This window comes from Ovis canadensis, chromosome 3, assembly GCF_042477335.2.
Source record: "Ovis canadensis isolate MfBH-ARS-UI-01 breed Bighorn chromosome 3, ARS-UI_OviCan_v2, whole genome shotgun sequence".
Taxonomy (NCBI): domain Eukaryota; kingdom Metazoa; phylum Chordata; class Mammalia; order Artiodactyla; family Bovidae; genus Ovis; species Ovis canadensis.
Genome location: NC_091247.1, coordinates 178941147 through 178958283, shown reverse-complemented (window position 1 = coordinate 178958283; position 17137 = coordinate 178941147). Strand labels below are relative to the sequence as shown.

Below are 17137 nucleotides of genomic sequence, written 5' to 3'. Positions count from 1 at the left end.
GTTGGTTCTTCTGCTTGCCAGTTGGCCTTTCGGGAAGGGTGGAGGATGAAAAGGCTGGGAGGGGAAGCACTCTGCTGACGTAAGCTTTTGTCCTGCTGACTGTTCGGTGATGGCCGTGTAGGGCGGTGCTTGCGAGTGGAAGTCTTCGGCGCTGTGTAGGTGCGGATTTTATGCTTGTTAGAGCTATCCGGGCCTTTCCACCCAACATTTTATTATGATTAAAAACAGTGCTTTGCATTAATTACCAAGTAATTAAAAGAAGACACTTTACAGTCAGAAAACTTGGGACTCCTGGGCACTGTGTCATATTGGGCCTCAATATGTGATTGTAAAAGGGTTTCGTAAAATGTGAAACTTTCCATAAGCTGTTCTCTGCTTTTACTTTTAATGTATAGAAATATGAAAGTTCGAAGTCTAAGAGTAGATGGCATTCATGTATGACTTCCTCCTTTCAACCTTCTGGGCTAACCCTTCATTTCTTGATGACTTTGCCCCTCGTGTTTCTTTCATTAGTTCTCAAGTTATCACTGGTTTTTGTATAAGGACTTCATTAACTCTGCATGAAAATAGGCTTTGCTGTTTCTCTAGTTTACATGATGGGAGACATGGCTGCTGTATTAGCTTTCCATAGGTTATGCTGTCGTACTAGATGAGTCCAAAATCTCAGTGGTTTACAGCAGGTTTTTTTTTGTCACTCATTGATTAATATACGAGCTGGGAAATGGTGGAAGCTCTACTGTTTCTGTCTTCATTCTAGGATTCAGAAAAGGGCTTTCATGAGTAAATACAGAAATATTGATTTGTATTATAAATTGCTTAAGTGAAACTTCGAACACTTTTAAACTCTTCAGAACTTACATGAATATTCTGCTTATTGGTAGATATCACTCAGAACCTGAGTTATGGGCTGTATTCAGTGACTATCTGTTGAGTGACTGAAGTAGCAACAGCCCATCCTCTTTTTCTCTCTGGGTTTGCTAACTGCTCTGGATAAGGTTTAAAGCAACATCTCTTAACATATTCTTGTATTTTTTTTGGCTGCCACAGCATGTGGAATCTTATCTCCTCCATGGGGATGGACCGTATATCCCCTGCAGTGGGAATGCGAGTCCTAACCTGTAAACCACCAGGAAGTTCCGCATCCTGAATATATTTTTAAATGCCTGAATTAGGTGAGAATATTGTGGAAATTAACTAGAAGTGCAGGTTTTTAATGGGAAGCTCAAGAAGTAGGAATTAGTCATCTTGGATAGGAGATCATCTCTGATGCTGGCAGGCAGGGCTAGCTTTATGGATGTGTCATCTGTGTGGTTGAATTTATTGTTGTCTAGCTGCTAAGTTGTGTCCCACTCTTTTATGACCCCGTGGACTGTAGCCGGCCAGGCTCCTCTATCCACGAGATTTTCCAGGCAAGGACACTAGAGTGGGTTGCCATTTCCTTCTCCAGGAGATCCTCCTGAGCCAGGGATTGAACCGATTAGCATTAGCAGGTGGATTCTTTACCACTGAGCCACTAGGGAGGCCCGAGTAGTTGAATAGGGCCCCATAATTGACTTAACTGTTCTGCTACTGCCATCTTGAAATTATTCATTTAACAGGGGCCTGCATTTTTACTTGAACTGAGGTTTACAGATTATTAGTTGATCCCTTTGACAGGTGTTAAAGAGGAAGATTAAATGTGCCGGTGTCGCTGTGGAATAGGGCGGGTCTTGGAGGGTGAGTGGGTACTAAAGACAGCAGTTATATTGATAACAGTGGTAATGACGATGGTAGAACTTAACAGCAGCATACATTTACTGACTGTACTGTGTACTGCTTTAAGTGCTTTGTGTGTATTAATCCTTATAATTATCAGGAGGAGACTCTTGAACAGATGTCACTGAAGAATCTAAGCTACTCCATTTTGTTAACAGAAACACTCCATTTAGTAAGGTTCCGGGAAAAGAGCCTTTGGAAATCCAAGAGCCTTTGGAAATCCCTTGACCTCACCCCACCACCCACGAGCCAATCGGACCCCAGACCAAAATCTCCTGATTTACCGCTCAGGAACTTGTGGTCTACCTAGACGATAGGGACCAAACAAGAACCAACACACAACCCTTCGAAAGAAGGTGACCAATCAGACGTTCCCCTACCTAGAAATCATTTTTTTCCATGTATACTCCCTATATAAGCAATGTAATCCAAAACCCAGGGCTCCTCCCTATAGCCGCAGCGTCGGTATCAGTGGGAGCCCCAGCTCGAGCTTGGTAATAAAAACTCTCTTGCTTTTGCATCGGATATCAGCTCCCTGGTGGTCATTGGGAGATTTCGCAACTTGGGCATAGCAGTCACGGCTCAAATTTGAAGGCTATCAGACTGGAGAACAGGAAGAGCCAACGCTCCAGTTCAAATCTGAAGGCCATCTGCTTGAGAATTCCTTCTTCTTCTGTTCAAGCCATCAACTGATTGAATAAGGCCCACTCACATTATTGAGGGAAATCTGCTTTGTTAAAGTTGTAGGATAGATCAATATAGGACAATCAGTTGTACTCTATATACTACCAACAAATCATCAGAAAAACACCATTCACAATAATACCAAAAAATATGAAATACTTAGGGATAAATCTGGTAAAACGTTACCCCAAAATTACAAAAATATTGCTGAGATAAGTAAGACCCAAATAAGTGGAGAGATACATTGTGTTCATAGATCAGAAGACAATATTGTCAAAATGATTACAGATTCAATATTATGACAATCAAAATCGTTAACAGCCTTTATTGTAGAAATTGATGAGATGATTCTAAGTCATACAGAAACTCAAAGATCTAGAATAACCAAAACGTTCTTTATAAAGAAAGAACTGTATAATATCACTTATGTGTGTAATCTAAAAAAATACAACAAAATAGTGAATATAGCAAAAAGAAAAAACTGGAGGACTACACTACCTGGTTTTTATTATAAGGCAACAGTAATCAAGATAGTGTATCACAATAGATAAAAGTATATCAATGGAAAATATCCAGAAAGACACATACATAGACAATTAATCAGCAGATTTTCCACAAAGGTACAAAGGCAATTCAGTGGAGAAAGCATTAGCATCTTTTCAACAAATGGTGCTAGAACAATTGGATAACCATATGCATACAGGCTTCCCAAGATGGCTCAGTGGTAAAGAATCTGCCCACAGTGCAAGAGACTCTGGTTTCAACCCTGGGTCGGGAAGATCCCCTGGAGGAGGGCATGGCAACACACTCCAGTATTCTTGCCTAGAAAATCTCACGGACAGAGGAGCCTGGTGGGCTACAGTCCATGGGGTCGCAAAGAGTTGGACAGGACTTGAGTGACTAAGCACACATATGCAAACAGAACAAAACTTGGGCCCACACCTCATACCAGACAAAATGTTTTGCTCAAAACGGATCATAGACCTAACTGAAAATCGTAAATCTATACAACTTCTAGGAGAAAATACAAGAGAAAATCTATGACTTTGGGTTGAATTTATTAGATATAACAGCAAAACATGACCCATTAAAGAGAAAAATGGAAATGGGACTTCATTAAAATTAAAAACTTCTGTTTTTCAAAAGGTTATTAAGAAAAGTCAAAATATAGACTGGGAAAAAGTATTTGTAGATCAGATCCATCTTATAACTCCAGCACTATAAGTACACTATTAGTTTATAATACTATAATACTTTGGCTTCCCTGGTGGCTCAGAGGTTAAAGCGTCTGACTCCAAAGCAGAAGACCCAGGTTCGATCCCTGGGTCGGGAAGATTCCCTGGAGAAGGAAATGGCAATCCACTCCAGTATTCTTGCCTGGAGAATCTCATGGACAGAGGAGCCTGGTAGGCTACAGTCCATGGGGTCGCAAAGAGTCGGACACGACTGAACGACTTCACTTTCACTTTTCACTTTCACTATAATATTTTGGCCATTTGATGCAAAGAACTGACTCAATGGAGAAGACCCTGATGTTGGGGAAGATTGAAGGCAGGAGGAGAAGGGGACAACAGAGAATAAGATGGTTGGATGGCATCACTGACTTGATGGACGTGAGTTTGAGCAAGCTGGGAGTTGGTGTTGGACAGGGAAGCCTGGCGTGCTGCAGTCCATGGGGTTTCAAAGTCAGACAGGACTGAGCAACTGAACTGAAGTGATCCATAATGTATAAAGAAGATTCAAAACTCATAATTTAAAGAACCCAACTTTAAAATGTGCAAAAGACTTGAACTTATACTTCCCCAAATGGTTCTCAACATGGTTATTCATGAGATACCATTACCCACCTATTAGAATATCTAAAATTTGAAGAGTGCTACACTGTGTTGAAGAGTATGTGGAGAGACTAGAACTCTCATACACGGTTGATGGGAATGTACAATCTTATAACTACTTTGGAAAACAGTTTGGCAATTTCTTAAAAAGTTAAGCTACATATCCACATTGGCTGCAGCCATTCTACACCTAGGAATGTATGCAAAAAGCAGAAGCATATATTCATAGATCTGTACATGTTTTTCTGGCACTCTTCACTGTTCAGAGCAGTTTTTATTCATATTAGCGCCAAACTGGAAACAACCCACATGTCCACCAAAGGTGAATGGATAAGCCAATCATCATATAAACATACTCAGCAATACAAAAGAGTCAACTGATACATGAAACAGTGTGGATGAATCTCAAAATAATTGTGCTGCATGAAATAAGCCAGACCAAAAATAGTACATTCTGTATGATTCCATTTCTTTAACATTCTGGAAAGTGCAAACAAATCTATAGTGACAGAAAATGAGATCAGTTGTTTCCTAGGAAATGAGGTTGTGTGGGCAGAATTAGAGGTGTAAAGAAACTTTTAAAGCTGATGGATGTGTTCATAATCTTGATCCTAGTAATGGTTTCACAGGTGTACAAATATGTCAGATCTCATCGAAATTGTATACTTTAAATATATGCAGTTTACGGAATGTCAAATATACCACCATAAACTTGTGTTTAAAAATAGTGACTGTATCACGATACATATTATACATAGAAGGTTAATTCTTTGGATTGTCTTTCATTAACCTTCTGCTTAATGAAACAAAACACAATCTTTTGTTTTACTTGAAATTTACTTGATTTATAATGTTGTGTTAGTTTCAGGTGTACAGCAAACTGATTCAGATAAACTCAAAATATGTAAGAATATATATTCTTTTTTAGAATCTTTCCCATTATAGGTTATTACAAGATACTGAATATAGTTCCCTGAGGTATACAGTAGGTCCCTGTTGTTTATCTATTTTATGTATAGTAGTGTCTGTTAATCCCAAACTCCCAATTTATCCGTCCTTCCCACCCCTTTTCCCTTTTGGTAACCATAAGTTTGTTTACTTTGTCGGCAAAACACAATCTTAAAAACACATAGGCTAAATGTTGATTTCATTCTTCCACTTTTCCCGTGGCACCACGGCACCATGTCATAGCTGTCGGTGTGGCTGTTTCAGGTAACAAACGATGTGTAGGGTAAGGGAGTTCGAGAAGGTAAGGTTTGGAAAAAGAACGAGAGGGGCACTTTACAGGAACAGATCACCTTTAATGAGGTGAGATTAGTGAGCTGCTGCACTAACCCAATCCCATGGACAAAGGAGCCTGGTCGGCTGCAGTCCATGGGGTCGCTAAGAGTCGGACACGACTGAGCGACTTCACTTTCACCTTTCACTTTCATGCACTGGAGAAGGAAATGGCTACCCACTCCAGTGTTCTTGCCTGGAGAATCCCAGGGACGGGGGAGCCTGGTGGGCTGCCATCTATGGGGTCGCACAGAGTCGGACACGACTGAAGTGACTTAGCAGCAGCAGCACTAACCCAAGAAATGAGTAAGTATACATAGTCATATATGTAGACATTAACTGTCTTAAGGGGGCCTGTTCGTTTCCAAGGTTGTTCTGGCTAGTTCTCTCTTAACCGGCTGGGGCAAGGAATTCTGGAGATTAGCCAGAGGCTGGGACCGGCTGGGAGCTGGGTGTAATCAACCTTAATGTCCATTTTTTTTTCCCTTCCGGTGAAAGAGTTCTGTTTTGCACAGAATAGTGGGGAGGACCCGGAGGGGAGTTTTAACTCCAGGCTATTTTGAGCCGTGTAACTTTCCTTCATAGGGAACAACAGAATGCTTTTAATTTCATTTGCTCCAGAGTGGCCTCACCTAAGCACGCATAGCTCAGTATGTGATTCTCCACCCACTCGTGAAAGGTAGAAGTGAAAGGTAGAAACGGGAGCAACCTCCTTCGTGCGTGGGAAAGCACACAACATGCAACAATCCAGCCAGAGCTCAGCTCAAGACTCGACATCTGCAAGGAAAATTCAGTTCTATAGAAAATAATGAGGGCGCCCAGATCCTGGGGTCCAGAAGGGTTTTGGGTAATGGCTTTGGGGGAAAAAAAAAAAAAAGGCGCATGCTCTGGCCTAAAGCCCCACTTCCGTCCGGGTTACGTTCCCGCGCCGGCAGTGACACTGCTTTCCGGTCCGGCGCAGGCCTTATCCCCCGCACTTTCGGTCCGGCCCGCGGCCACCCGTCCGGCTCCCCAGCGTCTTTCCGCTGTCCTCTGTCCCGCTGCCGAGCGCCCGTGCAGCAGGCGGTATAGTCTCCCCCGGGGCGCACCTGTAGGCTGGGCAGTGCGGTCTGTAGTCCTTCTCCTCCCTGGAGTTCCAGGGGCGCGGTAAACCATCTGGTGCCGAACCACCCGCTGCGGCCTTCCGCTAGCTCGGCTAGAGCCGCCTTTGAACCCCGAAGGCCGAGTGCTCACACTTCGACACCGTGGAGGGCTGATCGTCCGCCTCTAGGGGGCGTTCGTGCGCCCAGCGCCCTCTTCATAATTGAGGTCCCAGGTGTTTCGACTCCGCCGCTGCGCTGCAGTCGGGCTCATTTCCTCTCACGGCTTACTCAGGACCTTCTAACACTGGCTGCTTTCCCTCCCCGTCCAGCTAGCCGAAGATGCCCGCTGGTGTGTCTTGGACGTCTTACCTGAAAATGTTCGCCGCCAGCCTCCTGGCCATGTGCGCCGGCGCCGAGGTGGTGCATAGGTACTACCGACCGGACCTGGTGAGTGCTGGAGAATCCTTGCCCCTCGTTCCTGGACCACTTCATTTTCACAGCGGTAAAGTTCAGTTCAGTCGCTCAGTGATGTCCAACTCTTTGCGACCCCATGGACTGCTGCACGCCAGTCTTCCCTGTCCATCACTAACTCCAGGAGCTTGCTCAAACTCATGTCCATCAAGTGGTGATGCCATCCAACCATCTCACCCTCTGTCATCCCCTTCGCCTACCTTCAATCTTTCCCAGCATTAGGGTCTTTTCCAATCAGTGAGTTCTTTGCATCAGGTGGCCAGTGTATTGCAGTTTCAGCTTCAACATCAGTCCTTCCAATGAATATTCAGGACTGATTTCCTTTAGGATTGACTGATCTCCTTGCAGTCCAAGGGACTCTTAAGAGTCTCCTCCAGCACCACAGTTCAAATCATCAGTTCTTTGGTGCTCAGCTTTCTTTGTCATCCAACTTTCACATCCATACATGGTTCCTGGAAAAATCATAGCTTTGACTAGACGGACCTTTCTCAGCAAAGGTATGTCTCTACTTTTTAATATGCTGGCTAGGTTGCTCATAGCTTTTCTTCAAGGAGCAAATGTCTTTTAATTTCATGGCTGCAGTCACTATCTGCAGTGATTTTGGAGCCCAAGAAAATAAAGTCTCTCACTGTTTCCATTGTTTCCCCATCTATTTGCCATGAAGTGATGGGACTGGATGCCATAATCTGAGTTGTTTGAATGTTGAGTTTTAAGCCAACTTTTTCACTCTCCTCTTTCACTTTCATCCAGAGGTCTTTAGTTCCTCTTTGCTTTCTGCTGTGGTGTTGTCAGCGTATCTGAGGTTATTGATGTTTCTCCCGGCAGTCTTGATTCCAGTTGTGCTTCAGCCCTGCATTTCACATAATGTACTCTGCATATGAGTTAAATAAGCAGGGTGACAATATCCTGCCTTGACATATTCCTTTCCCAATTTGGAACCAGTCCATTGTTCCATGCCTGGTTCTAACTGTTGCTTCTTGACCTGCATACAGATTTTTTAGGAGGCAGGTCAGGTGGCCTGGTATTCCCATCTCTTGAAGAATTTACCGCAGTTTGTTGTGATCCACACAGTCAAAGGTTTTGGCATAGTCAATAAAGCAGAAATAGATGTTTTTCTGGAACTCACTTGCTTTTTCTATGATCCAGTGGATGTTGACAATTTGATCTCTGGTTCCTCTGCCTTTTCTAAATCCAGCTTGAGTATCTGGAAGGTCTTGGTTCATGTACTGTTGAAGCCTTATTTGGAGAATTTTGAGCATTACTTTTCTAGCATGTGAGATGAGTGCAATTGTGCGGTAAACACTCTTTGGCATTGCCTTTCTTTGGGATTGGAATGAAAACTGACCTTTTCCAGTCCTGTGGCCCCTGCTAAGTTTTCCAAATTTGCTGGCATATTGAGTGCAGCACTTTCACAGCGTCATCTTTTAGGATTTGAAATAGCTCAGCTGGAATTCCATCACCTCCACTAGCTTTGTTTGTACTGATGCTTCCTAAGGCCCACTTGACTTCGGACTCCAGGATGTGTGGCTCTAGGTGAGTGAGCACACTATCGTGGTTATCTAAGTCATTAAGATCTTTTTTGTATAGTTCTTTTGTGTATTCTTGCCACCTCTTCTTACTATCTTCTGCTTCTGTTAGGTCCTTACCATTTCTGTCCTTTATTATGCCCATCTTTGCATGAAATGTTCCCTTGGTGTCTCTTAATTTTCTTGAAGAAATCTCTAGTCTTTTCCATTCTATTGTTTTCCTCTATTTTTTTGTGTTGATCACTTAGGAAGGCTTTCTTATCTTGCTATTTTTGGAACTCTGCAAAAGTGGTGTTGAAATTAGGATTGCATCTGCCTGGGGCCTAAAACCTTACAGTGGCATCTTGTTGCCATTAGAGCAATACATGGCCTGCTCTTAAAACAGTCTTATGCAGTTTTGAGGTTTTACTGGGTCTGTCACTTGCCTGCCACTGACCTTATCTTCTCCTCTTTCTTCTTTGTTCCCTCTGTTGCAGCCACACATTCCTTGCTGTTTCTCCAATTCATCAAGCCTGTCCCCACTTCAGGGTCATGCTCTTTTTCTTCTCGGAATGCTTCCCACCCCACCCCCCCACCCCCCAGATTTTGTTTTGGTTTACTTCTTCAGAACTTTAAAGTCTCTGCTCAGATCTGATCTCTTCCAGCAATGAGTGTTCTTTGTATGGCACCCCCCAAAATTCCTCTTGTGCTCTTCCGTCTAGTCCTTCGTTTCGGATAGAGCACTTGTCACAGTTTGCAGTAATCTTATTCATTTGTCTCTTTACTTGTTCTTTGTTTCTTCCAGTAGAGTATAATTTCCAGGGTGGGGAGACTGCCTGTCTGGTTTGCTCTCCTGTCTCAATCATCTAGAAAAGATCTTAGAGTGTAGTAGATGCCCAGTAAATATTTCTTGAATGAAGGAGTGAATGTAGGCCTTCAAAGGAGGGAGGAATTTAATAAGCATTCTTTGGATTAGAACTGGCAACTGGAGATACTTCTGAGGAGTTACAGTCCTGGGAAGATGGAGGCAAGGAAGTACAGTGCAAATAATTACAGGAATGTGCTTGGTGTTTTATGCTATGGATGTGAGTAGGCTCCCGTGGTGGCTCAGTGGTAAAGAATCCACCTGCCATGCAGGAGACACAGGAGACCTGGGTTGGGAGGATTCCCTAGAAGGGGGCATGGCAACCTACTCCAGTATTCTTACCTGGAGAATCCCATGGACAGAGGAGCCTGGTGGGCAACAGTACATAGGGTTGCAGAGAGTTGGACACGACTGAAAGCAACTTAGTACAGCACACAAAGACTAAAAGTGAAAAATCCCCCCACTGACCACCCCCTTTCTCCGGTCTACTGCCCAGTGTAACTACCATTTGTTGGTTGGTATAGTCTTCCAGAGTTTTACACACACACACACACACACACACACACACAGAGTTTATGGGGTGCTTTTTCCTCATACAAATAGAAACTCATATACATGTTTCTCTGTGGATTCCTTGTTTTGGTTAACGACTGTTTGGATAGATTTGTTTATATTAATAGCTTTTTCTTTCTGGTCATTGAATAGTATTTCATAGTATAGATATTCCATATATTATTTACTCAATTCTCTGCGGACATTTAGTTGGTATCTAGGTTTTGTGCAAACAATGCGGCAGTAGCTCTTTCTTACCACTTTAGACTGCTTCTCTTGAATTTTTGGGAATCATCAAGGATAGTTAGTAGAGACAGGAAGGGGTAAGAACCTTCCACAGAAATGCAGTTTGTTTGGTCTTTAGCTTGTGCAGGAATAGACATCAAACAGGTTTCACAAAGAGAGGAGTGCCTGGGAATTGACACCTCATTCTCCCATCTCATCAGCAAGAAGGTTCAAGGATTGTTACCAGCAGCTGCCTGGACCTTGGGAGGAGGTGGCATGGGACAGGAATCTCTAGAAGGGGCATATTGACGTGTCCCAGGCCACCTCATCCTGACTGGGTGGTGACATCGGCAGTGGGGGACCTCTGTAGGGACTTGATGACCAGGGCTGGCAGGCTGTGTGTAGGAGGCTGTTGGCTTTACTAACACTTAAGGGATTTATGTTCTTTTATCTGTGTCTGTTAGTATTGTTCCAGCAGTTATTGTCACTATTGTAACTATCACCAGCCTTTGCAGGAGTCTTTCAGCCTATACAGCTAGAAGTCGGGGTGCATTTCAGAGCAGAGGAGACCAGGAGGGCTGCTTGGGGCTTGTGCTTAGTGCTATCTTAAGGCAGAAGCTCTAAGGCAGTTGTCCCTGAGCTCCAGGCTTTGTACCGGTACCTCCTGTCAGATCAGCAACAGCATTCGATTAAGAAATTGGGTGCACAATAAATGTAATGTGCTTGAATCATCCCGAAATCATCTCCCCCCACCCCCCACCCCTGAGCTGTGGAAAAATTGTCTTCTACAGAATCAGTCCCTGGTGCCAGGAAGGTTTGGGACTGCTGCCTTAAGGGCACCTTTTCCTAGTCGTCCAGTCCAGGAGCAGATTCAAAGACTCGAGGCAGATGTTCTCTCCTGGAATTGAATGTTTTCTCCTCAGGCTTCCCTTTTGCATTTCCTTCTCCCCTGGCATTACTTTTACTTGTTCTGTTTTTCTTAACTTATCATCTGTTTAATATTGGAGTCATAGTAGGTCAAAAGACAGTCTCTGGACTCATTTTAAAGCACTATTTTTTTTTTATTGTTGTTGATCATAATTTTTTTTCATCCTGAATCATTTTAAGTAAAGTGCACTTTAGACATTTTGAATTTTACGTTTCTGAATTAAAATATTGAAAGCCTTTCTCTACACCACTTACTATGATATTTTCTTTTTTTGACATCTTAATTAATTTTGTTTTGGGGTGTAGCCAATTAACAATGTGATAGTTTCAAGTGGACAGCAGAGGGACTCAGCCATACATCTACATGTATCCATTCTCCCCCAAACTCCTTTCCATATACTATTGAGCAAAGTTTCTTGTTAAAGCATTTATTTTGGCTGTCTCCAAAAATAGCCATATATACAAAAACTGCTATTTAGGACCTGTGCCAACATTGCTAACTTTTAATGTCAAAATCATATTAAAATTGGTTATGTATTTAGTATGTAAATAAGTGCTTTCTTTTAATCAAAGTTGAATTGTCACTTTAGCCAAACAGTGGAAACAATCCAAATAAATATCCATTAATTGGTGAGTGGATAAATAAATGGATCCATTTAAGTGTATCCATGTGAATAAATGGATACATGGTGAGTGGATAAATAAATACAATGGAGTATTTTTTGGTCCTAAAAGGAAGTATTGATACAGGTGACAATATGGATGAATCTTGGAAACATGCTAAGTGAAAAAAACTAGTCATGAAAGACTGCATGTTGTGTGATACATTTATATGAAATGTTCAGAAGAGGCATGCCTATAGACAGGGCAGTGGCTTGGTGATGGTGGTGGTGGTGCGAGGGTTGTGTGGAAATGGGGATGACTGCTAATGGGTTTGGGGTTTCTTTTTGGGGTGATGAAATGTTCTCTAAATTTATTATAGTGGTGGATGTGCAACTTTGTGGCTATACCAAAGGTATTGAATATTTAAATAGGTGGTATTTAAACCATACCACACCAATATTTAAACCATACCATGCTTTGTGAATTGTTATCTTACTAAAGCTGTTACAAATTTTTGAGAAGTCACCTTTCTTGAAGGCAGTGTTGTAATTTTTTTTCCCTACTGCTTTATGCTTTGCACATAGTAGGCACTGTTTCTTAACAAATGAATTGATTCCTAATACCTGTTTTCTGACTAGGCATGTAAGAGAAGTCAGTAAATAGTGCAGGAAAGAATTTCCCAATGTGGGAAACCTTGTTCAAATTTGTGGCCTGTCAATTGATATTGATGCAGACTTTCTGTGAGTCCTTTAGTACTTAAGCTGTAGCCATGGTGATAGCTGTAAACAGAGGACTAGAAAGTAACTTAGATCAATAGCAGGTCCTCATAATATTTATCATTGAGTGGCAGGGAGCTTTTGTTCTTTTTTACTTTTTACTTTCTTTGATGTTTTTCAGGTCACATTCACAGTGTAAAAAAGCACGGCTGTCTGTATATTTCGTTTTTGTATTTTATAGACAATACCTGAAATTCCACCCAAACCTGGAGAACTTAAAACAGAGCTTTTGGGACTGAAAGAACGACAACAGGAACATCAAAATTCAACTCTGCCAAGAACTCTGTGAATGAGAATTAAATATATATTTTTAGAATTTAATGAGTGAAATTGTTTGTGTTTAAGCACCTAATACAAACTGCAAGAGAAGTGCTCAGTAGATGTTAACTGATTTAGTTATGGTTTGACCAGGTAATCTTGAAAACTGCCAGTTTATATCATCAGCTTCTGTAGTTTGATAGATACCCAGAGTGTAGTTTCAGTCTCTTGCCCTTATAATTCTGGCTTATTTCTCTGAATAAGCTTGACTATAATGGCAAATGTGGATTATAAATTAACTATAATAAAAGTTTGACCATTTCCAATTTGCCTTGATTCATGGACCTGACATTCCAGGTTCCTATGCAATATTGCTCTTCACAGCATTAGACCTTGCTTCTATCACCAGTCACATCCACAGCTGGGTATTGTTTTTGCTTTGGCTCCATCCCTTCATTCTTTCTGGAGTTATTTCTCCACTGATCTCCAGTAGCATGTTGGGCACCTACTGACCTGGGGAGTTTCTCTTTCAGTATCCTATCATTTTGCCTTGTCCTACTGTTGATGGGGTTCTCAAGGCAAGAATACTGAAGTGGTTTGCCATTCCTTTCTCCAGTGGACCACATTCTGTCAGACCTCCACCATGACCTGCCTGTCTTGGGTGGCCCCATGGGCATGGCTTAGTTTCATTGAGTTAGACAAGGCTGTGGTCCTAGTGTGATTAGATTGACTAGTTTTCTGTGAGTATGCTTTCAGTGTGTCTGCCCTCTGATGCCCTCTTACAACACCTACCGTCTTACTCGGGTTTCTCTTACGTGGGGTATCTCTTCAAGGCTGCTCCAGCAAAGCGCAGCCACTTCTCCTTAGGTCCATGAATCAAGGCAAATTGAAAGTGGTCGAACAAGAGATGGCAAGAGTGAACGTTGACATTCTAGGAATCAGCGAACTAAAATGGACTGGAATGGGTGAATTTAACTCAGATGACCATTATATCTACTACTGCAGACAGGAATCCCTTAGAAGAAATGGAGTAGCCATCATGGTCAACAAAAGAGTCCGAAATGCAGTTCTTGGATGCAATCTCAAAAACGACAGAATGATCTCTGTTGGTTTCCAAGGCAAATCATTCAATATCATAGTAATCCAAGTCTATGCCCCAATCAGTAACGCTGAAGAAGCTGAAGTTGAATGGTTCTATGAAGACCTACAAGACCTTTTAGAACTAACACCCAAAAAAGATGTCCTTTTCATTAGAGGGGACTGGAATGCAAAAGTAGGAAGTCAAGAAACACCTGGAGTAACAGGCAAATTTGGCCTTGGTATACGGAATGAAGCAGGGCAAAGACTAATAGAGTTTTGCCAAGAAAATGCACTGGTCATAGCAAACACCCTCTTCCAACAACACAAGACTCTATACATGGACATTATCAGATGGTCAACACCGAAATCTTTGCAGCCAAAGTTGGAGAAGCTCTATACAGTCAACAAAAACAGGACCAGGAGCTGACTCTGGCTCAGATCATGAAATCCTTATTGCCAAATTCAGACTTAAATTGAAGACAGTAGGGAAAACCACTAGACCTAAATTGATTAGGTATGACCTAAATCAAATCCCTTATGATTATATAGTAGAAGTGAGAAATAGATTTAAGGGCCTAGATCTGATAGATAGAGTGCCGGATGAACTATGGACTGAGGTTCGTGACATTGTACAGGAGACAGGGATCAAGACCATCCCCATGGAAAAGAAATGCAAAAAAGCAAAATGGCTGTCTGGGGAGGCCTTACAAATAGCTGTGAAGAGAAGCAAAAAGCAAAGGAAAAAAGGAAAGATATAAGCATCTGAATGCAGAGTTCCAAAGAATAGCAAGAAGAGATATGAAAGCCTTCCTCAGTGATCAGTGCAAAGTAATCAAGGAAAACAACAGAATGGGAAAGACTAGAGATCTCTTCAAGAAAATTAGAGATACCAAGGGAACATTTCATGCAAAGATGGGCTCAATAAAGGACAGAAATGGAATGGACCTGACAGAAGCAGAAGATATTAAGAAGAGGTGGCAAGAATACACAGGAGAAGTGTACAAAAAAGAGCTTCACGACACAGATAATCACGATGGTATGATCACTCACCGAGAGCCAGACATCCTGGAATGTGAGGGCAAGTGGGCCTTAGAAAGCATCACTATGAACAAAGCTAGTGGAGGTGATGGCATTCCAGTTGAGCTGTTTCAAATCCTGAAAGATGATGCTGTGAAAGTGCTGCACTCAGTATGCCAGCAAATTTGGAAAACTCAGCAGTGGCCACAGGACTGGAAAAGGTCCGTTTTCATTCCAATCCCAAAGAATGCTCAAACTACCACAAAATTGCACTCATCTCACATGCTAGTAAAGTAATGCTCAAAATTCTCCAAGCCAGGCTTCAACAATACGTGAGCCATGAACTTCCAGATGTTCAAGCTGGATTTAGAAGAGGCAGAGGAACCAGAGATCAAATTGCCAAGATCCACTGGATCATCAAAAAAGCAAGAGAGTTCCAGAAAAACATCTATCTCTGCTTTATTGACTATGCCAAAGCCTTTGACTGTGTGGATCACAATAAACTGTGGAAAATTCTGAAAGAGATGGGAATACCAGACCACCAGACCTGCCTCTTGAGAAACCTATATGCAGGTCAGGAAGCAACGGTTACAACTGGACATGAAACAACAGACCGGTTCCAAATAGGAAAAGGAGTACATCAAGGCTGTATATTGTCACCCTGCTTATTTAACTTCTATGCAGAGTACATCATGAGAAACGCTGGGCTGGAAGAAGCACAAGCTGGAATCAAGATTGCCAGGAGAAATATCAATAACCTCAGATATACAGATGACACCACCCTTATGGCAGAAAGTGAAGAGGAACTAAAAAGCCTCTTGATAAAAGTGAAAGAGGAGAGTGAAAAAGTTGGCTTAAAGCTCAACATTCAGAAAACTAAGATCATGCCATCTGGTCCCATCACTTCATGGCAAATAGATGGGGAAACAGTGGAAACAGTGTCAGACTTTATTTTTTTGGGCTCCAAAATCACTGCAGCTGGTGACTGCAGCCATGAAATTAAAAAGGCGCTTACTCCTTGGAAGGAAAGTTATGACCAACCTAGATAGCATATTCCAAAGCAGACATTACTTTGTCAACAAAGGTCCATCTAGTCAAGGCTATGGTTTTTCCAGTAGTCATGTATGGATGTGAAGAGTTGGACTGTGAAGAAAGCTGAGTGCCGAAGAATTGATGCTTTTGAACTGTGGTGTTGGAGAAGACTCTTGAGAGTCCCTTGGAGTGCAAGGAGATCCAACTAGTCCATTCTGAAGATCAGCCCTGGGATTTCTTTGGAAGGAATGATGCTAAAGCTGAACTCTGGCCACCTGATGCGAAGTTGACTCATTGGAAAAGAGTGTGATGCTGGGAGGGATTGGGGGCAGGAGAAGGGGACGACAGAGGATGAGATGGCTGGATGGCATCACTGACTCGATGGATGTGACTCTGAGTGAACTCTGGGAGTTGGTGATGGACAGGGAGGCCTGGCGTGCTGCAGTTCATGGGGTCGCAAAGAGTCGGACACAACTGAGCAACTGAACTGATAATACAAATGACATTGACCATGTGTGCTTAGTGAGGTTAGTATTTCTAAGGTTTGGATTCTTTTGGAGTTAAGTTTAGATTTATAGTAAAACTGCCAAGACAGCAGAGTTCCCAAATCCCTCTCCATTTCCGTGAATGCCCTCATGTAACATGACCGTGGTACAGATCACACATGCCAGAACTAGGTCTGATTCTGGATTTCCCCAGCTTTCAGCCATCCAGGTTACTATGACATTTAGTTGCCATGTCTCCTTAGTCTCCTCCTGTGAGGCTTCCTTGGTTTTGACCTTAAAAAGTTTGGAGGAGTACTTCTCACATATTCTAGGTTAGGCTGGTTTTGAAGAATACCAGAGGTGAAGTACCCTCCTTCACACGTCAGTGGGTACATGGCATCACTGGCTGATAGGAAATCACTTGGTTATTAGGGTAGCATCTGCTTAGGTTCTCTGCTCTAGCGTTACTGTTTCCCGCTTCCCACACTCTAGAAGACAGTCATTAAATCCAGCCTACCTTCAAAAAGGCAAGGATTCAGCTCCACTTCCTGTAAGGGGGAGCATCTACATGTACTGTTTGGAATTCTGTAATGAAGAGTATGTCCCTTCTTTCTATGAGTGATTTTTAAGAGTAATTTTAAAAGCCACTTTTTTAAAGTATGCATTACTTTTCTAAGAAGAAAACTCAGGACATAGGATCTAAGAAC

General features: G+C 42.3%; 1 protein-coding gene and 1 non-coding gene across 5 annotated transcripts; both read left to right on the top strand.

The window, feature by feature from the left end:
• Nucleotides 1–31: 31 nt before the first annotated feature.
• UQCC6 (ubiquinol-cytochrome c reductase complex assembly factor 6) lies at nt 32–12879 on the top strand. 4 transcript variants are annotated; one of them, XM_069585242.1, is made up of 3 exons: nt 32–155; nt 6964–7081; nt 12740–12879. In XM_069585242.1, exons 2-3 carry the CDS (start codon nt 6974–6976, stop codon nt 12845–12847), a joined length of 216 nt encoding a protein of 71 aa, XP_069441343.1. In that variant the 5' UTR covers nt 32–155; nt 6964–6973; the 3' UTR covers nt 12848–12879. The 4 variants fall into 4 exon arrangements, with proteins under 4 accessions (XP_069441343.1, XP_069441342.1, XP_069441340.1 ...); XM_069585241.1 differs by having other exon boundaries at nt 74–159; XM_069585239.1 differs by lacking the exon at nt 32–155 and adding an exon at nt 6391–6617 and having other exon boundaries at nt 12680–12879.
• Nucleotides 3701–3772, top strand: TRNAW-CCA (transfer RNA tryptophan (anticodon CCA)). Its single transcript has one exon. It is a non-coding gene; the product is annotated as a tRNA-Trp (tRNA).
• Nucleotides 12880–17137: the final 4258 nt, after the last annotated feature.

Bases quoted from the DNA above. Each gene is read 5' to 3' on its own strand.
- UQCC6 (XM_069585239.1), top strand. From the start codon at position 6,435: ATGCTCTGGCCTAAAGCCCCACTTCCGTCCGGGTTACGTTCCCGCGCC. The intron at 6,618-6,963 runs GTATAGTCTCCC...CTCCCCGTCCAG, and splicing joins GAGCGCCCGTGCAGCAGGCG to CTAGCCGAAGATGCCCGCTG.